Source organism: Lissotriton helveticus, chromosome 5_1, assembly GCF_964261635.1.
Source record: "Lissotriton helveticus chromosome 5_1, aLisHel1.1, whole genome shotgun sequence".
Taxonomy (NCBI): domain Eukaryota; kingdom Metazoa; phylum Chordata; class Amphibia; order Caudata; family Salamandridae; genus Lissotriton; species Lissotriton helveticus.
The window spans coordinates 1,247,822,820-1,247,849,384 of NC_136065.1; the positions used below are offsets into that span (position 1 = coordinate 1,247,822,820).

Genomic DNA, 26,565 nt, shown 5'->3' on the forward strand with positions numbered 1-26,565 from the left:
TGTATCTGCCGTGGAGCTGACACGCCTGCCTCCCGGGGATGTACCTGCTGTGAGCACGTGAGCCGAGGGGCTCTCTGCCCAGACTGGCATGCATCCTAATCTCATCGTGGTCCTGAGTTTTCCTGGAATCCTGTCACACTCTTTACACACCTGAGTCAAGTGACTCCCTCGCCGCCTGGAAGGACAACTTTGTTGCTAGTGCCCGAGGAGGGGGTCTCTTCTGCAGTCTCTGCTCCCGATTGCCTACACAAGAATGATTATCTCTGGACGATGCTCTCTGCTCATGGCGCCCCTAAGTTGGGGAGTTTCTCATCGGCCAGGCATGCGGTCTCGGCTCATGATTTTCCTGAGTTAGGGGTCCCTCTTCCGCGTGGCGCACAGTCTCTGTCCCCTGGTGCCCCACAGCCGCACTCTTCGCCCCGGCTCGCAGGCTCTGCTCCTGGCGCCTGTAAGTGGAGCGGGTCTCTCATCCGTTTGGGTCCAGCCTCTGCCCCTTGGGTGGATTCCTGAAGGGGACCTGCCTCACCCCCTGGTGCTCCCCGGGCTCAGGACGCCTCTCCCCAGACTGCCTCCCCGGAGCTGAGAACTTGCCCCTGGTGCCCTGCCTCTCTCCTTCGGCCCCAATGGAAAGACCCCTGGCCGCGTCTGCCACCTCGGGGGGCCAGGAGCGGTGTCTCCGGGGCTGGAGGGGTGCCGGCCCGAGACCCCTCTGCCCTGGAGCCTCCGGCGTGGACATGCAGTGACAGCCCCCGCCATGGACCTGTGGGGCGCGCTCACCTCCTTCCTGGTCGTGGTGATGATCATCGCGGCGCTGCTGTCCAACCTCCTGGTGCTGATCTGCTTCCTGGCCAGCGCCGACATCCGTAAGCAGGTGCCCGGCCTGTTCATCCTCAACCTGACCTTCTGCAACCTGCTCATGACAGTGTTCAACATGCCCCTGACCCTGGCGGGCATCATCTACGGGCATGCCCCGGGGGGCCAGGGCCTGTGCCTCATGGTGGGCTTCCTGGAGACCTTCCTGACCACCAACTCCATGCTCAGCATGGCGGCCCTCAGCATCGACCGCTGGGTCGCGGTGGTCTTTCCGCTGAGCTACCAGTCCAAGATGCGCTACAAGGACGCCGCCGCCATCCTGGCCTACACCTGGGTGCACTCGGTGACCTTCCCCGTGGTGGCCCTCTGCCTCTCCTGGGTCGGGTTCCACCAGCTCTACGCCTCGTGCACCCTGCACAGCCAGGGGGAGCGGACCCCCTTCGTGGTCTTCACCGTGGTCTTCCACTCCCTCAGCTTCCTGCTGTCCTTCCTGGTCCTCTGCTTCACCTACCTGAAGGTTCTGAAGGTTGCGCGCTTCCACTGCAAGAGGATCGACGTCATCACCATGCAGACCCTGGTGCTTCTGGTAGACATACACCCCAGGTAAGTGCCCCCTACCCAGGGCTTGTGTGTGTGGCTCAAGGGCAGGACCTTCGCCGGGGCAGGAAGGGACCCACACCACTTGGCCCTGAGGTGTCCTTGGACAGGACAGGAAGAGGCCACACACAAAGCTTTTACATAGGGTCCTTGTTATACTGGGGTAAGTATACAGGGGCTGTAAAGAACTCCTACAACTCGAGGGCTCATATCTATCCGGGCAAAGAGAGGGCAACGTTGTACCACAGACCCTACGACGTTAACTTCCCTCTAGTGGAGACAGAGCGTGTAGTACATGTGGGATCCATCCACCCGAGGTAGGGAGTACAGAATCCCAACACACCACCCCCAAGAAGATAGACCTTATCCGCTGTATATTAAAAATTGCAGAGTTGTGCCACCCTCCCTGGGACTTTGGCTGCCCTGGCTAAGAGGCAATAACAAAACAGGAGCGACAGCTGGTGAGACTGCATCAACCAAGAGATAAGTAGGGATCACCCTCAACTGGGACCACATCAACCCTGGAACAGTAAAACCACAGGTTCACCACATGACCCAGAATCCACTGGACCAAAGCTGCCATTGGGTATGAAATGGGCCTAGGCGACATTGTAGTGAAGCTTAAAAAGTGTGTCAACGATTGTACTACAATCATTGACACAGCAGGTGTCGCTTCATTTACATAACACCTTGCACCAAGAATTGTAGTACAGTTAGAGAACTGTACTACAATTCTTGGTACATTAGATGTCATTACATTATAACAACACTTGGCACTCTGGATTTCGTGTTACTTTTCCCTGTCCTGCAATGGGCTGTTCATGGATATATAAAAAAGCAGACGTGTGACCCTGTCTTTTCTTCTATTTACTCTGTAAATATCTGCCATGTGTTCTTGGCAAAATGTGCGTGTGCGCTTGTGCCCCCCTTTTTGTTATGTTCTGATTTATAACACTGGCTGTTATAATGTGGTTATATTACAGCCTTGATAAAGTCCCACAGGTGACACGTGTTGGCTTCCCCTCGGTATTGGCACTGTTCCTGTACCTGATTTTATTAAAATGACAATAACATATCTATAAGCACAGATTCACTTGATGTATCTCTGCTTAACTCACAGGTTGTTAATGCTCCTACTCAGGTGTGAAGACTTAGAGCCAGGCCCGTGTGAAATTTAAATTAAAACTCATGTAATTTTCGGCATTTCAGGTTACGGTTGTTATGTTACATCCTTAGGCTATGTTGCATAACTGAGACTTCATTCGCGCAAAAATCCTGTTGTGAGACCACAGGAAGAACGTAAATGAACCGGATAGGAGTGGCTTTTTTGTTCGCTTCATGCACAATTTGCACTATTTTTCAGATGAATGTACTTCTTTACACCAAAAATGAATGTGGGAACTCTTTTACACTAAAACAAAAATCATACAGAATACCAGAGCCGCCTAATCATGCCTAGTGTTGCGTACTTTTTGGGACATTTCGCGTTAGACATTATGCACATTTCACCCATGCCTACGTACCACCTGCATAGCTACAGAGGGCTGTACTATAAAGAGGAGTCATTCCAGTGCTTTGGACGTGAGGACGGAGTGGGGCAAGGATACCGCCGCCTGCAGGGAAGTGAGGGAAGTGCAGCAAAGGGGCAGTGAGCAGAGAGAGCCGCTATGAGCTGCTGGTAGGCGCTATGTACGAGCATGGCCTCCATTCCTTCCCGAAGAGGAGAAAGGGGACCCGGCAGCTGTCCTTTGGGAGTGCACTCCCGTCCGATGGAGCACAGTGGGAGAATGCCTGGCTGCATCTTTCCTGCATCTCTTGTTCTCTGGTCTTCAGACGATGTTGCAGAAGCTCCTTGGAATGCTTGAGCGACTGACTTATACATAACTCGCTAACTTGTGCATGGAGGGTTGGTGGCAGCCCCCTCTGACAGGCGGGCACCCTGGTCTTGCCTGGAATGGTGACTGGAGTGCGCCAGCACAACCCCTGGCATCCGGTCCAGCCTGACGCGAGAGCGCACAATGTCTAAGACAACACTCAAGGCTTACTTCTTTGATAGGGAGCCTAGAGCGATCACGGAAGCCGGGGCCTTGGGAGAGAGTGCAAAGAATGTCCCGCCCTGCCCCGAGCACCGTAGCCCCGTGCCCCACCTCGGCAGAGAACGGGAACTCTCCAGCACACTGTAAACCTCTTCCAGCGTGGGTCCGTAAGTGTTCAGCTCACATCACCACCCCTCCACCACAGCTTTTAAAAGGGTCATCAGCTTTAGAATTCTTGCCTGAGGACTCCTGATGCCACCACCCTCTGCCCGGGTGCCTCCCGTCCCGCTGGTCCTCTTCGTTCCTGCCCCTTCGCCTGCTCTCCTCTCCGGGACCATTTCTTGAGTTGCCTTCTCCCTGAGGGCAAGTGCGCCGGGGAGCTTCTCACCCTGTGGCAGAGCGCTGACAGTTAACAACAAAGACGTATGCACAATAATGGAGGTGCAGCCATTCCATGGACCCCAGGACGGGATAGATTCCATGTGTGCCGTGGATCGGCGGGGAGGAGGGACTGACCTGCCGGTAGTCCTGGACTCTACTGCCCTAACCCCCAATGTACGGACTGAGAAGAATATTGGGGAGGCTGCCTGTGTGCAGGTACCCCGGCGGGCCAGTGCGTTATGTGGTGCCCTGGATGCCAAATAGTGCAACTGTTGGCTGTAGCGCGATGGGGCCTGCCGGCACAATGTGCGCAGCAGAGTGCGAGACATTGATGGCCGAAACGGGCAAGTTCAAATGTACGGCCAAGTTCTAGTGTACGGCCGAGTTAAAAAATTAAAGTGTAAAGTTCAAATGTACGGCCAAGTTGTTCTAGTGTATGGCCGAGTTAAAGTTAAAATGTAATGTCATACCTATTTTCCTTACTGCCGTTAACATGTTGATGCAGCTAAAGTGTGATGCTCTGAATAATTATTATATATCCAAGAAGGATATTTTCCTTGGTAATGGTCTGTGGTTTATTCCTTGGATTGATGTGAATAAAAAGCTACGCCGTGGACAACATATCTTGATTCTGAGAGTTCTTGGGCGTAGTGGGGGTAAGGTGCCGGAATTTGGGGGGGAGGGAATGTCATGTTGTGCGCATACTATGACAGGTGCCCCCCGTGCCTAGGGGAGGGGCGCCCTTAGTAGCGCCACGGGGCGGGACCCTTCTTCTTGCCCCCGTCTCGCACCCCCTCCTGACCCAGGCCCTTCCTTTAACCTGGACTGCTCCCTCGCGTGCGTGCCTTTCCGTCTGACTGACCCGAGCCCATCTCCTTTCCCTGGCTCTCACGTGACCCCCGTCTCTGTCTTTACCACATGCCTCCCGTGACCGAGCCTCTCTCTGTCCAAGCTCACCCTGTATCCAGGTGCCTTCTCCCCCTTCGCACCCCTGCCACGTAACTCACTCATTTCATTCTTCCTTTCTCCCTCCCGAGAATCCTCTCCTTGCCCTCTCCTACCCCTGTTCCGCGGCCTCCCCTCTGCCCTATCTTTGTACCCCCCTCTTTGCCTCACCCCTTTCCTCCAATCATGTGCCTATCCCCTGTGCCATTCTGCTTGCTCGTGTGCCTTTGCCCTTGTGGCTTCTGTCTTCCCTTACTTTCCTCTCTCGGCCCCACGGTACCACTGAGCCTTTCTCCTTTCCTCCGTCCTCCCTGTACCACCCTGTCCAGCTAACTTCCCTGTGTCCCTTCGCCCACTGTCTGTACCCCTTCTCTCTTCCACTGCTGCCTGCGCCTCTCAAGTTCCCCATACTTCCACTGAGGTCACATCCCTTCGACCCCTGTGCCATTCGATCTGCCCTCTCTCGCTCACTTTAGTAGAGAAGTGTGGCTCAATGGTTAGAGCGGCAGACCCTGATGCAGTAGTCTGGCCGGGACCAGGGTTCAATTCCCGCCTCGGCGGGTCACGGGCTCAATTTCCTCGGACCTGATCATTCTCGCCTCGGTGCCTATTCTAATCATGAGTCCCACTCTGCACCTCTGGGCAATAGCTTGCTTAGCCTCCACACCGGCCCCAACAACGCTGAGGATGCCTGACTTCACCTTGGGGGTGCCCAGGAGTTGGCTCCTCACAGGGAAAGGCCAGGAAGGGTTCCTCGGCGGTATTCGTACAAGCGCCGAGAAGCCTACGGGTAGTCGTGCGCTATATTAATCATTTCATTTCATTTCATTTCCATTCCTCTCGCCCCCCCCCTCTGCCCTCACACTTCGCCGTCTTGGCCTCCGCCTAATTTACACCTCCCAACTGGAATGTATTCCGCACTGTGAGTCCACGCGCCCATAGCGTGGCTTTGGGCTCGAGCTCCCAGGCCTCTCTCATTTTGGAGAGTTATTGCTATGCTGCCCTCTATATTACTTGGAATTAGTCCAGCTTTTGGAGGCACGAAAGGGACAACAATTTCCCACAGAAAATGAAAACACCTTTAATGGGCTTGTAACATTGGCGGGAACACGAGCTTGCAAGGCAACGGGTTTAACTCATTCTCATGTCGTAATTAGCCGGAAGTCTTTCTGAAACTGTGCAATACATGCTTGCTTTCTGGACTCGTTTCTCGTCACTGGGAGAGGGAAGCCCATGCATGGGCCGGTCTGTGCCGATCCGCGCTCTGTAAAGTAACGGAGCAGGCAGGATGGATGCCCTTCATTTACAGTCTCCTGCCGGCTGAGACCATTCGGATGAGGGTTGGCGACCCGACTGCCTCACACACTGTAATCCTAAACAGAAACCCAAGGGACCGGAAACAACCGGCAGCAATGCCCAGTGCCAGGCTGTGCCCACCTGTGCCCCCACGCCGGTCACACCTGACACACGTCATCTGCATTGCGTAAGGCAAAATGACAGCCCCCCCTGCAGTATTTGATAACTCCCCCACCCCCCCGCGTTTCCTACGTTACTGATATGCATTCGCCTTCGTCTGAATAGGGCCCCCTAATGGTTGTTCTCCCTATCCGTAGCGATGATGGGCCTGCTTTACGTCCTTCGGCATCTGAACCCCGTCGTATTTACGATGCTGAAACATAAGACAGCCACCGCTGCTTTCCAGCTCGGAGTCTGCCATCTCATCTTGTAGTACCAGGGCATGTCGTCGGGTCCAGGGACACCCCTGCGGCTGCCTGTGCGTGGATATCCACAGACCGCAGTGGCACTCAAGCACAGGCCTGCCTTCCCCCGAATCTTTGACCTGCTCACCCTGGCCTTTCCTCCTTTGCTCATAAACGGAGTGGTTGAAAGAAAGGGAACGGTCAACACGTGCTAAGACCTGGCTTAATAATGCCCCAGGAATAGGTTCCAACTGAGCCAGAGACGTTTTAAGCCCTGGGCAAAGTGGGCTCTGGCCTAGGGCCCCAGACTTTCAGGGGGCCCCCTGATAGAGCCAGTTCTGTTCTGCAGAGAGCCTTTGCCTGATGACCTTGAATAATCATTTAATAGAGTTTTTTTAATGTGGGTGTTACAACATTTTCAGAGAAAGTGTATGTTTGTGCTCCATGCAACAGCTATAAAAAAGTTTCTTTTAGATCAAAAAAGGACCTGAGATATGAGAAATGGGAGAGTGTCACGGAGATTACTTGCAGTAACATTAGTGAGCTGCTGCTGTGTTACAATTTTGAAAACACAAGTCACTATCCTTGAATATTAGATGTAAAACACATGTCGAGTTTGGACGAGTGCACTGACATGTAGAGTTTGCCTGTGCACTGACTTTGACCTGGCCTAAGAGGGCATGAAAGAGCTAATACTGGATCATAAATTCAAAGCTGTTCCGAATAGGTGCCCCCAAAATACCTTTGTCGCAAGGCCCCCAAAATCCTTAAGATGTCCCAGAACTAAGCAACCATTCACGTTGAAAACCGTTTTTTAAGAGCAGGGCAACATGGACAGGTTCTGGTGATCAAAAATACATGATATCCGTCCTTTGAATATTACCACCGTGGGAAGCAGGGCATGTCTCTAGAAAGCTCCACGTAGCTTTCCAGATCTGTACACATTTCCCTCCTTATCAAGGCAACCCTGACGTATAGCACTATATTTGGTAAATGCAAGTTGTTGATTTTTCTTTCAAAAGTCCACCCAGTCCTATGTTGGAAGGCACATTTTGCTATTTTTGGACGCCGGAGCATGGGAACAGGCAGTCTGCTGCTACCCACAGGCTCGCACCCACCTCCCATTTCGAGAAAGCACTCTTACGATTACCCTGTTCTTGGCCTCGGCACCGGCACGTCTGAGATTTAATCTCCGTTTTTGCATGTGGCCAACAGTTTTATAATCGGGGTCTCCGTATCACCAAATGTGTGTAATGTAACAAATATTTGCAATAAAAAATAAGACTCCAATATGTGTTATATAGCGCTGAAGCGATAACACCAAGTTGTCGCCCCTCCCTCCACATCACGTTTTGTTTACCCCCAGATAATATGGTCCTATGTCATACACCCTGACCTTGAGATGCTCTGGTCACATGAGACTTTAAACGATGGCCCTGCAGGTGAAGCAGAACTCCGCAGCAGGCGTGTTAACCCCCTGGGCTATTTTACCAGAACGAGGGCCGCTCTTTAACTGCCTACTGAAGTGTATGACGTCAAACGAATTATTCTGAGTGTTGCACGTGCTTCAGTAGTGAGAGCCCAACGCGTGCCATAAACCAGTCATTAGTGACACGCGAGCGCGTTCTGCAGCTAAGGAACGAGGTGCACTGTGGGAGCCCTGAAGGTGTCACCCCTGCCTGCTGCTGGCCAGACTAGATGCCTATCACGAGAGATCTGCGCGTGCATCCATTGTGGGACACTCACAGATGGTGTATCTGATGGATTCAAGTTTTAAAGTTGTGATTATTAGTGAAATGCGCCTATAGATATGCACTACAAGGTGTCAACCAACAATAATGTTCCGTTTTAAAACTCAGAGTGCTGATTATAGCGCATTTCACAAATGCATTATGGGAATTCGGGCATTCGTTCCAATGGTGGGCGTGGCACAACCAATGCAACTCTCGGTGCAGGTCTCCCGCAGCTCCTCTCTCACACACTTATGTTCATTGCTCTATGAAGTGCTGCTCCGCCTAGAAGGGGGGTCCTGGTGCTGGAAAACAAGCAACAGTTACTGCTGGGAGTGGGCATAACTGACGCAATTCCGTGTAGTGTAATCACGCGGAATTACTAAAGAATGTTGCAAGATGACATGAGAAGAGCAAGTCTGCGTTTAGAGCTATATTTTAGCGCAAACACGCCCTCTCGAGTCCAAAATCCATTCAAGCATGCCTTTGCGCTGAACAATAGCGCTACATGGAACAGTACATGACTATATTAAAGCATGAGCAGCCGCTCGTGCTCACTAAGGGGCATATTATCAAGGACCGGTGTTAAAATTATCGCCGTTTTATCGGCATGAAACTGCCGATAAAAGGGCGATAATGGGCTTGATAATACACCCTTGTTAATTACCATAGAAGCCCATGTTAACACCAGAACATGGGCTTCTATGGGAATTAACAAGGGCGTATTAACACTGGTCCTTGATAATATGCCCCCAAATGTGCTCTTGTAGTAAGATTTGACCCCATTTTACTACCAGTATTTACCGCTATTTTCTTAGTGTATAAAGCAAGCTCATATCTAAGATGACATGAACTTTGTTCTAAGAACAACGCTAAATACAGCAGAATACGAATAGCGAGTGGCCGCTAGCGTTCGCTAAATGTGCTCATGCTTTAGGATTGTTTTATTCCAAATTACTCTTAATTATGCAAGCAGGAGTAAGTGCATAATTATCGGTAATTCCACGGCAAAGACTAATGCAGAATTACAAAAAATTACTCCGATTACTCCAACGTAATTGATATTCTGCCCAGAACTACTTAATACAACATGCCAGGAGCAATGTAACCCATTTATAAACACACCTTGCTTTTAACATTTTGCTTCAGGTAAGCAGATGGGGTGCGTGGCTGAAATTAGGTAATAAGGAAAGGTGGTGACGAGAAAGCAAAACTGCCAAAGGTTGTAAGGCGGAACCATGAAAATGCCAGTAAATGTTTATCCTGGGATCTGAATGCTCAGGACAGCTTGTAAGGACGGAAACGGGAGCTGGGGGCTGAGCACAGTGTTATGTGTGTGAACCACAGTGATTTGAAAACAATCAGGGCATATTACCAAGGGGGCGATGGACAATTATCGCCGATTTAGCGGCCGTTTTCGGCCACTAAGCGGCGATAATTCTATTGCCCTATTAGCAAGCTGTCGCTAACTGATGTTAGCGACAGCTTTTAGGCGATAGCGAGCGGTTTGGGGCCCGCCTTGCATATCAGCGATGTTTATCGCTAATGACATGCAAAGTGGGCGTACCCAACCCGTTTGCGACTGAAAGCAGTTGATAACGTCGCTATTGCCTATTAACAAGGCAAGCATAGCGTTGGAAATATTTGCACTAAGCGCGAATATCTCCAAAAACTAACGCCTGCTCAGACCAGTTCTTAGCCATGTTATCCAATGGGAGGTGGATAACATGGCTAAGAGCATTTTGTCGCTAATGCGTGAATATCGCTGTATTCTCAGCGATATTCACGCTAGCGCCGAAAAATTTATAGCTTTGGAGATAAACGTTGCTAATAGCACGTTATCTCAGCGATATTTTCCGGCGATGCTTAGTGATACAAAAATTGCTGCTAATTGCTAAGCCTAGTTAGCGATAAATATCGCTAATCGTTGGTAATATGCCCCTCAGTTTTTTTCACTTTAAGCCAATGTAATGAAAGAAGTGCGGAAGAGATATGATCTGAAGGCTTTGATGGAGCAGCATCGTTTTTCACTCTTTGAAGCTTTTAAATGAGGTAAGTGAGTAGGTGAAGGTATATCACATTGCACTGGTCAGGACACGCAGTGACAAGTTGGACCTTATGAGAAAATATTAAAAAGTGTAGCATATATTTCAGGGAACGAAAATGAAAAAGACTTGACTAGTGCATTGATGTGGGCCATCATAGTTAGAGCTGAGTTTACCTTTAGGCCCAGGTTTTTATTAGGCCCAGGCAAAATTTAAATTACACTGGCTTAATTCACGTGATTTCAGGAATTGTGCGTTATGCTTGCTACTCAAAATTCCCAAAATTACATAATGTCTTGTAATTACAAGCAATTCGCATAAAAATGTTACTGTGGGCGCACAGGAATAACGCAAATGGCCACAATATGAGCAGCAGTAGTTCGCTGTACTTGAGTTATTCACACTATCTTTTGTATTGCAAAATGCATCTTTGTGTCAAAAATTGATGTGACAAAGCATTTCGTGCTAAAATATAGAACTAAATGACAGATATGCATTTCACGTAATTATGCAAAATTTTGCATAACTATGCGAAAGCAAAATATGCAAATTTCACACCCCTAGTTTTTATGAATGATGACAAAGTAGTCTTTGGGCCAAAAGACAAAGGCGAGAGAGGTATGTCCCAATAACGGAACGGCCTAATAGGGCTGGGAATGTCTTGTTAGCTTTCAGATGGTTTTAGCTCAAACATTTCTCAATTTTGGACAAGCAGCTATGTAGTTGTACGGCAGCAGACTTGACAACACCTTCGACTTTTAATACAATTTGTGTGTCATCCGTGCAGAAAAACAAATCAAAGCCACAAATCCATATAGCACAGTTAAGGTCCAGTGGTAATATTGTAATGGAAATAGTTATGGTGGTGAAATAAATGTAGACCTGAAAAGGTCTTAATTCTGTGTGGGTAGAGTTAAGAATGGAAGTAGGTTGACAATTAGTAGAGAAGTTGTAGAGTTTGAACCTGTTTTGCAGGGTTTTGGCAGTTAGAGCCTGATTGTGGTTCTTGGAAGGACGTCCACTTGGGTTCATTGGTTTTCTGTGACCATCTGTGTCACTCTACCAGCATAGAATGAGATTTTACAAGAATGATGACAATTCCACTATGGACTGGTGAGGAATGCACTTGTTCTGGAGGGCTGTGTGTCTGATGCCTCGATGGAAAATAACATGCTTTGATGCTGTGAGGATGCTTGCAGAAATGCTCTAGTCAATTTTTTCCAAAATGGTTGTCCTTAATGGAAGGCTTCTTCTCATAGGGGCACCACATATTTTGATTCCACTCTTTCTCCAAGAGAGAGTATTTAAGACCTTAGTGGCTTGAACTGAAAGTGATCTAAAACCACGTTTGTTGGCAGATTTTATGTTTTTTGGTTGGTCAAAAGTTTCAGGTCAACTCGTACTGTAGTGTACTTCAGCAGAATTTGATTTATCGTTTTAGGAGACCCTATAAAGGGAAACATCCTTTACAACGCAACTTTTACCACGCAGTGCCTTTATGACGTAACTTTTACAACGCAAACCATTACAACGCATTGCGCTGGGGGCGCTCTAGGATAGGGAATAGGTTTAATGTACTATCCAACACCTTCCCTACTATCCACGGGGACTGGAGTTGGAATAGAAAATTAAACTATTCACTATCCAGCGCCTCAAAGCACTATGCGTTGTAATGGTATGCGTTGTAAACTTGTGATGTAAAAGCATGCGTGGTAAAAGCATGGGTTATAATGTCATACATCCCCTTATAAATGGCCCAGAGAACATTTAACTAGAACATTGGTTGAGACTGGAGCTAGTGAAGTGCTTTCAAAGCTGTTGTGCTGTATAATGTCTTATCATTTCTTTGGGTTGAGGTACAATCTAGATGTAGCGTGGAGCTTGTCAGTAAGACAGGCAGCTCCAACTCGGTTTGCTTGTTGTAGTGACTGAGCTTTACAGGAGATATTGGCCCAGATTCATCAAACAAAAATCCGCTCGCAAAGGGGCAGATTCTCAGAATCTGCCCCTTTGCGAGCGGTATTTTTGCATTTGGGATGGATCATCCCAAATGCAAAAATCGCAATTTTAGAAATTGCTAAATTGTGATTATTTGCAATTAAGGAATCTCAAATTGAGATTCCTTAAATGCAATGCATGAAAGTTTTTAAAATAGCGAATTCGCTAATAGGGCATGCAAATTACCATGAAGTACAACTTCATGGTAATTTGCAAAAACTTTGAAAAATGCACTAAAGTGCATTTTTCAAAGTTTCATGTTGAGCACACACATGCCCTAAGGGCATGTGTGTGCACAACATATGTGCACATATCAATTTCAGGGGTGCAACAGGGTGTCCTTTGGACACCCCTGCACCCTTGAAATCGCAATCTCAATTTGCGAATCGCTAATTGCAATTCGCAAATTGAGATTGTCTTCCCATTCATTCCTATGGGCCTCTAGGCCCATAGGAATGAATGGGGAGTTATTCCTTAATTGCGAGTCGCAATTAAGGAATTTTAAGAAATCACAATTTTCTTAGCAATTTCTTCACGCATTGCATTTTGCGATTCCTTAATTGCGATTCCTTATTTTTCGCAAATAAGGAATCGCAAAATGTATGCTTGATGCATCTGGGGGTTAGTCCACAGGCCAGTTCCTCTTGAAAGCGACTAGCCTGTTGTGAACTACATCCCCATGAAGGGGTTCCGAGGGCTTAATCTAGAGGTAGCAAGACGCAGCGCAGTACACTTTATTCAGCGGTGTAGCTAGACCTTTGGCGGCCTGTGGCGGTCCCTGTGTTTGCCGACCTGCGGAGGCCGCATTGAAGAGCGGGGCGGGTAAGAGCAGAAGGAGGCCACCAGTCCCAAAATTCATGCTGCCCAGGGTAGAACCCCCCCCCACTCCCTCCCCCCTTTGCTACAGCACTGACTATAACCCAGTTCCAGCTTGCATTGGCGGATGGAAACTGTGTGCAACAGGAGGGCCAATCAGTAACTTCCTTTCTCCCACTCTTTTCATCATGTGCATCTGCTGGGGTGTTTTATCCATATGAGAAGGCTGGCTTGGATGATCCAAACCTACATTTCCTTTGTGGTAAAAAGATTTCTGTTCTTTCTATCAATCAATCAATCAATCAATCAATCACGGCATTTGTAAAGCGCGCTACTCACCCGGGAGGGTCTCAAGGTGCTGGGGGAGAGGGGTATGCTACTGCTCGAATAGCCAGGTTCTTGAGCTGCTTCCTGAAGGAGAGATGGTCTTGGGTTCGCCGAAGGTGGGTGGGGAGGGAGTTCCAAGTCTTGGCTGCCAGGTAGGAGAAGGATCTTCCTCCGGCGGTGGCTCTGCGGATGCGTGGTACGGTGGCGAGGGCGTGGCTGGTCGATCGTAGCTGGCGGGTGGGCGTGTAGAAGGTCATGCGGTCGTTGAGGTACTTGGGGACCAGGTCGTGGAGAGCCTTGTGTGCGTGGGTGAGGAGTCTGAACGTGATTCTCTTGTTGAGGGGGAGCCAGTGCAGGTCTCTCAGGTGTCCGGTGATGTGGCTGGGTCGTGGGATGTCCAGGATGAGTCATGCGGAGGCGTTCTGGATGCGTTGGAGTCTTTTTTTAAGTTTGGCTGTGGTTCCGGCGTAGAGGGTGTTCCCGTAGTCCAGTCGGCTGGTGACGAGTGCCTGGGTGACGGTCTTCCTGGTTTCAGTGGGGATCCATCTGAAGATCTTGCGGAGCATGTGCAGGGTGTTGAAGCATGAAGATGAGACGGCGTTGACTTGTCTGGTCATCGACAGGGAGGAGTCCAGGATGAAGCCTAGGTTGCGTGCGTGGTCCGTTGGTTTGGGAGCGGTGCCCAGGGCCGGGGGCCACCAGGAGTCGTCCCAGGCGGAGGGTGATGATCCCAGGATGAGGACTTCCGTCTTGTCTGAATTCAATTTGAGGCGGCTGTTTCTCATCCAGTCGGCGACGTCTTTCATCCCTTTGTGTAGGTTGGCTCTGGCGGTGGTGGGGTCGTTGGTGAGGGAGAGGATCAGCTGGGTGTCGTCGGCGTAGGAGAGGATGTTGAGGTTATGTTGGCGTGCGATGGCTGCGAGGGGGCTCATGTAGACGTTGAAGAGGGTTGGACTGAGTGAAGATCCTCTAAGAGTTAAAAGTGCAACTGCTTTCCCTACCAGACTTTTAGTATGGCAAAACTATGTCAATCACTTCTTTTTGTTAAGCAGAAATGCATTTGGCTCAACGTAGAAAGCGCTGCCATGTCATTTCCACTCTAATCTTGACTCTTACAAGGAAGAGCACCAAGGGAGATTCGAGAGAGGTAGTAGGACCGGGAGAAAAGAGGAAATATAGGAGAGATTCAAGGATATCCTTTAAAGAGAGAAGTGGGCTCACTCGCTCACAGCTATTCTGAATGTGAGTCAAAGTGAGGAGGTACTTATTTTTTTCTGGGTACCCCCCTGCAGTCAATTTGAATCATTGTGCAGCGCTATGGCCTGTCTGTTGACGCTTTTGGGAGGCCAGAGTAAAACCTTGTGATGCAGGTAAATTTAGAGAACTGTAATGAATCCTTTATATCACGTTTGTCTCTAACGTCCTTCTTACAAGTACACACTTGATGTATTGTAGACTAGAGTAGAATAGTGTGCAATGTCTCCTGTGACATCTTTTTTTATTCTGAACTATGCTGTGGAGGTGTATCCGCATACATTCATAAGGCTGGTCAGTTACTTATTTTCTTTGCTAAAGCCTGCAGAGAAAGCTCATATGGTGAAAATGCATTGCGTATCTGTTTTTCTCCTAATATCATTTTGGACTCCCACCCACTTGTTAAGTTAGGTTTTTATTCAGAGAAATACAAAAATGAATATTTCATTCCTCGATTATATATGTCTTTTTAGAAAATATAGCTGTTGGGCATGGTCTCCCTTTTATTTTACTGTGAACATCTCTGGCATGATTCATAAACACATTTATGTCTTCAAGGTTGATAATGGCTCCATTTATGACTGTCAGGTATTCACAAAAGAACACATAGGAAGCCTCAATCATGTTACTACTTCTGTATATTAACATACAGCAACTGTGGATCATTACGTAGTAGTTAGTGAGCACGCACAACATCTTCTCCGACCCTTCCCTACCCTGGAGGTGGTTGGAGATTTACTCCTCCAAAGGGCTGGAGTAAACTCCCCTTCCTTAGTGGTAATTGAAAAAGACCCCCCCCCCCCAAACTAAATGGGAGTGCTGGGGAACGAGTCTCTCCATGGGGAAACATGTTTCCCAGTGCAAAAAGGAAAAAAGTAAAACAAAAAAATAAAACGCATAGTTGGACAGTGGGCTGCCTTTCCCCAATGCAGTTGTGTACCCTACATTCATCTCCATTTTGGGGTATGGCCGATGCCTCATTGTGGTCCATTAGTATCCCTGAGAAGCAGGCACCGCTTTCCAGAAGACTACTTAGAATGTTTTTTAATTTTCAAAAGCTGTGCACTTACAGTTACTCATAGGGGTACATGTTCATGTGTAAATGCACCACTTTGTATGCGGATCGGTTGTCTGGCATGTTGGATTCTGGCCTGGCTGAGGTTAACTGAACACGATGAGCCACATGCACTCTGTTTATAGGGTAGGCACCTTTAGTTTCCACATTGCCATACATCGCCCTCAGGTTAAGCAGGTCTCTGTCCAGAGATTTTCAGAGTAGCAGCGAGGAGCACATACATGGAAAGCAGGTGTGAAGAATAGATTTGCCCCAACAACATTTTGAAACTAACCTTCTTTTTAGACCACGTGCCTTATTGGCCATAACACAAACATACCACGTATGCACAGCTATAGGAGGCATAGGAATGGTGCAACGAGATGAAATACTTTTATTTATCCTCGTTTTTTCCTCTTTCTATGCGTGCTGCAAGAGGAAAATGCTGTTAATGTTTGTTTTTGTGCAGGAAGGCGTCCCTGCAGTGTAGGCACCCTTGCAAAATTAAACAAGGGTGCCTGCTCTGGCACATGTTAACCAATTGTGCGCCAGCGCAGGGGGAAGCACAGGGAAGTGTGGTATGGTTGTTATTGCAATGCATCCCTTTGCTTTGAAAATGCCGCAGCACTTCTGCAGCTAAATGGCTTGCTGCACCATGCTGAGTCATTTTCTTCTAGATGAGGCCCAAAGTATGTAACTTAATAAAATAGTAAAACCATGGTTAACATAATCCGTAATTGTAAGGCATTGGGTTGTTAGTTGAGAGGGATGAAAGCCACACTCAGGCAATAAACACAATGCTTCTTTGGCTCTACCACAAAAGTCACTACTAAATTAACATGTGCTTAACCTTCTGGTAGCTTGGCACAAAAGCAGTCAGGTTTAACTTAGAGGCAATGTGTAAAGTGTTTATGCAGAACACAAACAGTAATTAAGTGAAAATACAGCGCAAGTAAAATCACAAACCAATTTATAAAAACAGAGAAAATTTTAATGAATAAAATTATACCAGCAGGACAAAAATTAGATCAATAGGAAGGAGATATTACAATTTAAAGGTTTTCGTGAAAATAGGGCCTAAAAGCACAAAGCACCACTTGCAGTCATCTGGTCAGGCTAGACTGGGGGAAAGTCACTAGTTCAGGACGACTGTGCTGGAGTGCGAGTTGGATACTGGGACCAGGTTACTCCTGCTAAAAAGTTAACTTCTCAAGTCTGGTGCAAACAGCTCTGTACTCGTTGGAGGAGGCCGCGAGAAGGAGTCTGCGCTGTAGCACGAACAGCAAGTCAGGCGTTGGGAATGGTGGTTTCTGTAGCATGAAGAGCATGTCAGCGTCGCGGACAGTGATTACTGTAGCTGCACATTATTGTCATCCCGGGCTGGCATTACTATAGAGCGAAGTGCCGGTCTTGCGTTGCCGTTTGCTGAGGACAATCAATGTCGGTGCAAAGAGCAGGTTTCACTGGAGCCTCACGGTGGCAGTCATTGCAGATGGAAGAGTCTTGCCCCAAACAGGCCCATATGGGATCCTAAAGAGCCCAAACATCAGGCTTTTCACCTTTTCTTGCAAGATAATTTGGGGGTACCTCTTGGGGATCGGGACTCACTCCAGCAGAGGCCAGCAGCAGTGCTCAGGCTGGCCCAGTTGCAGGTCTAGGCAAGTCCAGTTGCAGAAGTTCATCTGGGCAGTTGGAGCGAGGCTACCGAGGCTTGTTGTGCCCCTTTAGCTCTCACAGCAGGTCAGCCAACTGACCGTTGGTGTATCTGGGTGACTTGAAATAAAGGCAAGCCGGCCCAACCTTCCTTCTCAGTCAGCAAGGCAGTTCCTCTGGCAGCAGGGCAGTCCTTCTTTTGAATCTTCCACAGGTCCAGTAGTGTTCTGAGCCTACCCCCCTCATCTGTGTCTGGAATTTCTTCCCCTTTCCCTGGTCAAGACTCCAAACTGTCAGGGTGGTTAAAGGCAAGGCAGGCCTGGTATCAGGTTCCTTTGTGTGTGCCGTAGGTAAATCCCTTTGATGTGTAAGTGAGGCTGGGGAACAGCCCCTCCCCAGTCATTCTCTCAGGATGGTTCATTCTGTGGACACCTAAGCCCTTTTTGTCTCACCGTCTGGAAACAATACACAACAGCAGAGCCACTGACAGTCATGTGACCCAGGCCACTAGCAGGAGGCACAGTTGTTTGGAACGGGAAGAACCCCCCACCCACTGAGAGTCGCGCAGGAAAAAAAAATGGCAATGAAAAGATTTCATTGCTATTTTATTGTTTTGTGCTGTGCGGGCTGCAGAAACCAGCCTGCTGCAAGCCCAGATACATGCGGGTAGTGGCCTCTGCTGCAGATTGGCAGGAGAGGACAGAAGCAGTGGCTGGCTAGTTGCTCCGAATTGCGCATGTCCCTTTGGCAAGCTGTCTTGCACCAGCCAAAGTGACATGAACACTTTGAAGCTTTCCGCTCAGCTGTTATAGAAAGCTGGGTCGAGACCAAGCACAGGCCTACAGAGCCTGAAGGATTGTCCAGCCACCCCCCCCCTCCATTCAGTCCTGGCACTGCTTTAATGCTGGTTACCAGCATGAGAGCAGCGCCAGGATTGGTTTGGGGAAGTGAGGAGACAGAGCAGAACACGGCACAAGGAGGAAGTCAGAGTCATGCAGATAGCACGATAAGTGTTTTAAAAAAGATTTTACACCCACCTTGCTCGCATACAAATTTGCCCCGCCACTCTTCCTAAAGGCCACCCGCCGCTGCACTTGTGTCTGCTCAAAATTTAGTTGGTATAGCAATCCAACTAATACTGAATTAAACAAAAGTTAGATTAAAAATAAGGCATATCAAAATCTTTTTTAAGAAAATGTTTTCTTCTACTTTATGGCTATAACAACAAATGACCATATATTATACACACTCTATTACAGCAATATTCAATCAGGGTCCACAGTAAACGTTGTAGAAGCCAAAACCGACCCACTTTGATCATAGAAAAACAATTTTAGTACAGTACTCAGAACGATCAATGGAGAATGGTGAATCCGCCTAACATATCCCACATTTCCTTTGTACATCACTAAGTCCTGATGATGCTCTCACTTGACTGGTTTGCTATTTGAGACAGAAACGTCAACAACACATCCTCTCTAACCTCCATCAAACAAAAACATTTTTTAAATGGAAACTCTGACCTAACATATAAGCACATAGTGGTGACCACCAATGTGTAATATATATGGTATTAAAGTTAGGTATGGTAATACGATCTTACTTTGTTTTAAAAAAAAATTATTGAAAAAGGCAAAGGTTAAAGTGAAGTTTTTAGTTTACCTTAAAAACACCCTAGAACTTAACAACAAAAACACAAAGGTTAAAGTGATACTATAGTTAGGTCTTTTAATATGTGTACCTAGCTGAATACCTTCCAGTGTGAAAAGCTTACAGAAAACTGTCATATTCATTAGATGATGTAATCAGGAATGTGGCCAGTGATGTCATCAATGATGTCAATCGAGATGTCATCAGTGATGTCATTTAACATGACGAGTGATGTAATATGGAAGGTCATAAGCAGTGTATGATGGGGTGCAAGTTATAGTTAGCTCTGCAAACTATATAACTGGTAAATTTCATAATCTTTTCGTTTTTTAAACACACATTTTTATATTATAACGAGACTTAACTATAATGTTACCTTAACTTTTGTTTCTTCCAGTGAATGTATATATATATATGTGTGTGAGTGTGTGTGTGTGTATATATATATATATATATATATATATATATATATATATATATACCAAACAGTTCTTACTATACATATATTACTGTTCTATAGCATCATTGATAAAATCACTGCAACATCTGAAACAACATTAGTCATTACAACCCTGTGCATGGCGGTACGCTAATTATAATTACTGTAGGGCGTGAGGTATAGTTACTTGAAATAACTATAACTGATGAATATATATATATATATATAAACAGGTGTCTGGTACGGCGATGGGCACCTGCTTTGCTCCCAGCTACGCGAACTTGTTCGTTGGCTGGTGGGAGGAGCAGGTGCCCAGAACCTACAGTGATGACATATCATGTGGCTCGGTGATTAAATGGCATCGATACATTGATGATTTATTTATCATCTGGCAAGGGACAGAGGAGACACTATATCGCCACCTTAAATGACAACGACAACAACCTGCACTTCTCGGGGACAATTAGTCCAGTGGCAGTGGACTATTTGGACCTGAGAGTGCACGTTGAAGGGGGGAAAATTGAGACCTCCTTATATGGAAATGCCACGGCTGGCAATTCGATTTTGTTTGCAACTAGCAGTCACCTCCCTAAACTAGTGCAAAGTATCCCCTATGGGGAATTACTCAGACTTAAGAGGAATTGCACACGCGATTGTGACTTTGAAATAGCAGCATCCGAAAGTGTAGCAAGATTCATTGTAAGGGGCTATAATCCTGTAACCTTGAATAAAACACTGTGCAAAGTAAGAGCCATCTCGAGAGATACCTTATTGTTCCCAAGTAAGAACTGGAAAACAGAAGGAGGTAAATTCCGACTTATCACCCCATATTCAGCAGAGGCAAATCATTTAAAACATATGCTGAAGAAAAATTGGCACATCCTCAAAACGGATAGTGTCATAGGTGGAGATGTTCCCGATTTCCCGTTAGTCACATTCAAAAAGGCTAGGTCCATTCGAGATCAGTTGGTACGTAGCCATTTGGAAAAGGTACCACCAAAAACTAACACCCTCAAAGATATGAGGTTTTTTTTCCCCCTGTAACAAATGTAAAGCGTGTTGTAACAGCAAAAGAGTGCTTACATATACCATTCAGGACACAGGCATGGTCAAGAAGATCAGTAAGTTCATCACTTGCAGCACACCGTATGTGGTGTACTGTCTTATCTGCCCTTGTGGGTTGCTCTATGTAGGCAGCACAGTGCACCCATTCAAAATACGAATACTTGAACATATGAGGGCAATAGATAAGGTGGACCAATCGTATCCGGTTGCAAGACATTTTGCCGAGAAACATAAAAGTGATCGGAATCAATTAATCTGCTTAGGTCTTGATCAAGTCCCCGATAGTGTCAGAGGTGGGGACCGATTAAGAAAACGTCGGAGATTAGAATCGAGGTACATTATTGACCTTCATACAAAGACCCCATGGGGCATGAACAGTGGGGAAGATCTCATGGCACATACTGGAATGTACGCATTTGGTAATGATAAAGCTATGACATTGCTGGGGATGAAATTAATGTGACGGCTTTGTAAAGAACAGTGTTTGATACAACTTTGCTGAAACAAGGTTATTTCTTTGGATTTGATGTTAATTTCTAATTTTGAATTTGAATTATGAGTAAGGATGTGTTCCTTGTTTGGTTCTATAAATTTGGAAATTCAGTGGGCAATGAAATGTGAACATTGTCAATATATTTCTTGCTATGGTGAACATGCAATGAAAATATGCATAAAATGTATATACAAATGATGGCAAAAAAACGGTTGATTCGTTTAAACACAGACTTGAATAACATAAAAGGGAGGATAATGGCCGATACACGGCGTAATTTGTTTTGAGACCAAGTGACTTGACACCATCACCGTCTCTCTACATGAGCATATGGGCGGTTGCTAATTTATTCGAAATATAAAGCAATGAGAAGCTTGAGACTGTAAGGCAGCGAAAAAACTTGCTTTTGTTTCACATAGGTGACTGTACTTGGATATTGGAATATAAAAATGTGAGAAAAACATGTACAAGATCAATTAGATCTTTGGTAATATGTATCACTCCAAGATGGCGCTGGTGAATGTCAGTACGCCATAGTCCTTCCTTTATTGTGGGGAAAATGTTTTAAATGCATGCCGATGTCTAGTGGCTACTGACATTGAGAAAGGCTGGGTGCCGAAACGCGAAGGCGTCTGTCTGTTGTTTGACAATAAACAACCTTCTGAATTAGCCCCGTGAGTGCGGATATTTCTTTCAAAGTTGGGAAGAATTTTGAGCATAATATATATATATATATATATATATATATATATATATATATATATATATATATATATATATATATATATATATATGTATTTTTTTAGATAGAGATATATATATGGGATGTTATAGTTAGGTGAAAAGGGTAGTTAAAAAATACTATTTTAAATGAACAAAACCACTGATATTCATCAGTTATGGTTATTTCAAGTAACTATACCTCGTGCCCTACAGTAACTATAATTAGCGTCCCGCCATGCACAGTGTTGTAATGAATAATGTTGTTTCAGATGTTGCAGTGATTTTATCAATGATGCTATAGAACATGTCATGAGTCATGTAATATGTGTATAGTAAGAACTGTTTGGTTTGCTTATAATTTTGGGGCCATTTAGTGAATCTTCTGGAAACTTTCCAAAAAAATGTTCATCCATCATCTCCTATCTAGATGGTTTCAGGGTGAACTCTCGCATGGAGGTTTAAGAAAAAGAGAGGGTCTCAAAAATGCTTTTTACTTATTAATTTTTCCATCAGAAAATTAGACACAGCTTCACCAAAAATTACACCAAATTTGTCAGAAAGGTAGATTTTGGTCCAGAAAGCATGCTTTTTGTGATTTGGTGAAATTTCATTCAGTAGTTTTTGAAAAATTAAGGTTAAACAACTTTGTATATTTTACTCTGGGAAGGATCCACAGAGCCGACAGATCTAGAGATAAATTCTGATATGCTGCCACCATAGCAACATAAATGTTCTGGCAGTCATTTTAGGACTCAGGGTTGGTTTCTTGGCTTGAAAAAAATATGAAAACATATAAGGGGGCAGGGTAGTGATACCCCGCCCCCTAAGCCTGCTCCACTGGGGCCAAAATGAAATGAAAAGTTTCTGCAAATTTGTGGTGGATCCACAGATCTGCAGTAAAATCAAGAACAAATCTCAGGCTCCCGCTCTTTAAAAAAACCCTAGTTGGACCAGGGCACCGAGGGGTAGCGCAATGTATTTCATAGGAGAGGAGGTGTGTGGCCCTCCGAGCATGCTTGAGGCCTCATGGACCCCATCCTTGGGGCCAATATGTTACATTAAGGGGAGGGGGCATGCACCCCCTCCCAAGCCTCCTTGAGGCCCCAGGGACAGCATCCTCTGAAAAATGTTGGAACTTACTAGGAAGAGTGGTGCAAGGCCCTCATCTCGGTTCCATTGTATGGACCCGGGAAACTCATCCCATGGTGCTGACACCATTGCGGTGTTATAGGGATTCCACGCCCCTGGACACCATACTTTACCTCCCCGCGAAAGCGCGGGCAGAGACCTCCTTTGTGCTCCCACCCGACGGCAACAGAAATCTGCTCTGTCTGGATGGGAGTCAATAGGTAAAGGTCTATAGCTTGTTACAATGAAACCATACCATCAAAGAGATACCTGTAAACAGTAACCACTAGTAAAGAAAAAGGGCACTAACATATCTAATAAAAATATATTTCTTTTTATTCTTCAAAACAGATTATTATTATATTAAATTTTGAAAATTTTCTGTTTTTTTCTCAATATATAAAATATTTCATTCAGTACATATAATCAAGAAAACATATAAATCAATTAATAGATGGATACGATAGACGTAAAGTTGATGGTGGGCAATGCGGTAGATGTAAACTACGTGCGTTTCGGCATTGCTGCCTTCATCAGGTCACCGTCCGTTGCACTACAATTATATGTGATACTCGGGGTACTTGTACGTAGTGTAGGGTACAGTAGCCTCCATACGTAAATAGAATATAAGGGCACAATATGTTTAAAAAGAAATGTCCTACGTCATCATGAGGTGGTCCATTTATTCTACCATCAGGATCTATGTGTGTGGTTAAAAACGGCGGGTATCCAAATAGCAGATGTCACATCCTAGTCGACAAAATGTAGCAGTATCTAAAATCACGACCACTCCTCTACCAACCAATTTGAACATCTGGTCGAAAGGCAAGTTGCTTATTGATATATATCACGCCATCTCTGATTCTGTAGGGAAGCCTCGTACATTGGACCACATTGCGGGCGTGCCCGATCTCCTTTAAACGATGATTCCGTAATGCTTCTGGGCGTCCTACAACGATCGTCCTGTTTTTGCAGAATCTATGGCTACCATGGCTGGATGGGAGCACACATGTTTCTCCCTTCGAGCTCTTTAATAGGCAGGGAAACACAGAATTGCTCCCGAATGGCAGGAGCGAAAGAAAAGGTGCCTCTGCTGGGTTGGAGCAATGCTGGCTCCTGCTGTACTGGGATGGGTGCTGGCAGGGGTGCCGGCAGGGCTGTGTCCCGAAGTAGTCCCCAACATTGAAAATGCTGTGGGGAGGGGGACCGGGTGGGCACTGGAGCACCCCACTATTTACAAACAAATAATAATAAAGATTCCTATTCCTGTGCTTGCAGGGAGCCAGCAAGGTCACAGGGGTCCCTATGACTCCCACTGCATCCTAAAAAACTAAACAACTTTTGTGGGGTGCCCTGGTTTATTAATTTTTATTTTAAAAGAAGAAACATAATGCTGACTACTGCACGGCCCATGTGGTTGCTTGCAGCAAGCTTGCAGGCTGTGGGGGCACTGGGTGGGCACCGGGACACCCAAATAAAAATATTAAAAAGAAATAAATAAAGAATAATAAATGAGCAGCAGGAGCCACTTATTTACTATTCACTGCTCCAAGCAATGAGTGCCTCATAATGCCCTGCATGTGCTTTTTACAGATTTCTTTGAGCCTTGTGGTGCACTGGAAGGGGCGGGGGAGTTACCAAGCATGTTCTTAATGTTGTGGGGGGCTATAAGGCATGCAGCAGCTCCCGGCAACATTTGAAAAAACAGTAAGTCTCATGGGTTATTAAATCCATGATCTGACCAACCGCAAGCTGTGCTTGTCCACATTATGTTGTATGGTAATAAAATATTACTTTACGTAAAAAAAAAACCTAGAAATTCTCTGAAAATAACAAGGGTAAAAGTGATGTTATAGTTAGGAATTGTAATTATATCTTACTTTACATTAAAGAGAAATGTGGAATTTGACGGCAAAAAACAAAGTATTATGGACGTTATGATCAAAATGTCAATTAAAACATGCAGTTTTAAATGAACAAAACCAAAGAAATTTACCGGTTATAGTTATCTCAAGTAACTTTACCTTGTACCCTAAAATAACTATAGCTTGTGTACTCACCATGCACTTCTTATGACCTCACATCATTCATGGCATATTCTATGACATCATTGATTGATTGACTGCAACATTTAAAATGATATCATTAATGACAACACTGTGCATGACAGGAGTGCAAGTTATAGTTACTTCATGGCAAGGTCCTCGTATCCTGAAAGTGAAAGAAAATGAGATATAAGCGGGCAGAGTAGGGTACCCTGACGACCATCTGAAATGATTGATAACATTACAGATAAAATCTGAAATGACATAATTGATGATGTCACTGTGCATGGCAAGGCACGTGAGTTATAGTTACTTTAGTTAACTATAACTGGTGAATTTCAGACATTTGCACCTAACTATAACGTCACTTTAGCCTTTTATTTGTTCAGTGAAAATATATATTCTTTTACAAGCACCTTTACTGCCTCAGTTGTGTCCTTTAAAATGAGACAGTTTTTAAATACACATACACAGTGACTCTCTCTCTCAACCATCTGATAATGATGGGAGATTTCAATACAAAACTGATGCTCAAAGCTTTTAAAAGGAGCACTGCTCTCCCTAAAATGTTCAAATCATAGGTCCATCCATTGCCCACTGTACTGTAGAGAGTCTTCATCCTGAATCCTTCATAATTCATTCTTGAGCATCCTTCAACATCTATCCTTCAACAAGTTTACTATGAGCAAATAGCTTCACATCTCAAGCATCCTGGAACTCACTGAATTGCTATAACGTGTTGTTGCCTTTTGTCAAAGACCTCTTTGGGCTCTTTATATTCTGAATCAACAAAGTCAGGGCCTTTCATTCTGTGAGCTGCACCGACAGAGCAACCGAACAGTGCCTTCAGCGTCCCCTGATGTGATTTATTCCAATCACTTACCCAAATCCAACCTATAGTGGATCAATTCTTGAAGTCTTCTTTTGGTATCCATTACCTTCTCGCTGGCTGTCCCTGACCCCCTTGTCCTGAGGAAGACTCGCAGTGAGTGCAATTCCACTCACGCACACTTCTGGGTCGAAACGTCGAAACGTCGACGTGCTTGTCCAAATCCATACCCTATTCTCTCTAGTCCACATGGAAGGCAAACTAAGTCTGAGTCGGACTGGATATTCATGTACTTATGGATGAATGTCTTTTGAATAAGCATTTTTATAAACAATTTGTACAGCACTGTATATATTTCACTTACGTACAGCACTTTGTTGCACTTTTATCACTTAATCACCCTTACGTTGATTTACAAAAACCTTTGTTGATTGCTTGTGACAGCCTTATTTTGTCATTTCTACACCACAAAAAATATAAAAAAGAACAAAAAGTGATTAAGCTTTCAATACGCCTTATATGATTTATTCATAATTGGTATGTTATTCGTTTCTTTATTGCATTCTTCATTGATTAAACGTTGGAGTAATTGAATGTGTTTTGCCATTGTTTGTTATTTATTAAGTGTTAAAGCAATTTTGAACCAGACAGAACCAACATTACTTTACATTCAACAAAGCCAGTGGCAAAAAAATTCTCCAGAGTGTCATCCTCCTCCATCCTTTTGTGGCATTCAACACAGTTGAACATAACACCCCATTTAACTGCCCTGAAAATGCTGGCTTCACAATAACCTCTCACCAGTGACTTAGTTGGTCACTGGACACAACCTCCTGTGTCCAGA

The 26,565-nt window shown here is 45.6% G+C and overlaps 1 protein-coding gene across 1 annotated transcript in view; it reads left to right on the forward strand.

The window, feature by feature from the left end:
- The first annotated feature begins 754 nt into the window (after positions 1–754).
- GPR26 (G protein-coupled receptor 26) overlaps positions 755–26,565 on the forward strand; it is a 229,813-nt gene continuing 204,002 nt past the window's right edge. Inside the window, exon 1 of the mRNA XM_078641213.1 lies at positions 755–1,416. Within this exon, the coding sequence (XP_078497339.1) occupies positions 755–1,416 (662 nt within the window). The remainder of the gene's footprint in view (positions 1,417–26,565) is intronic.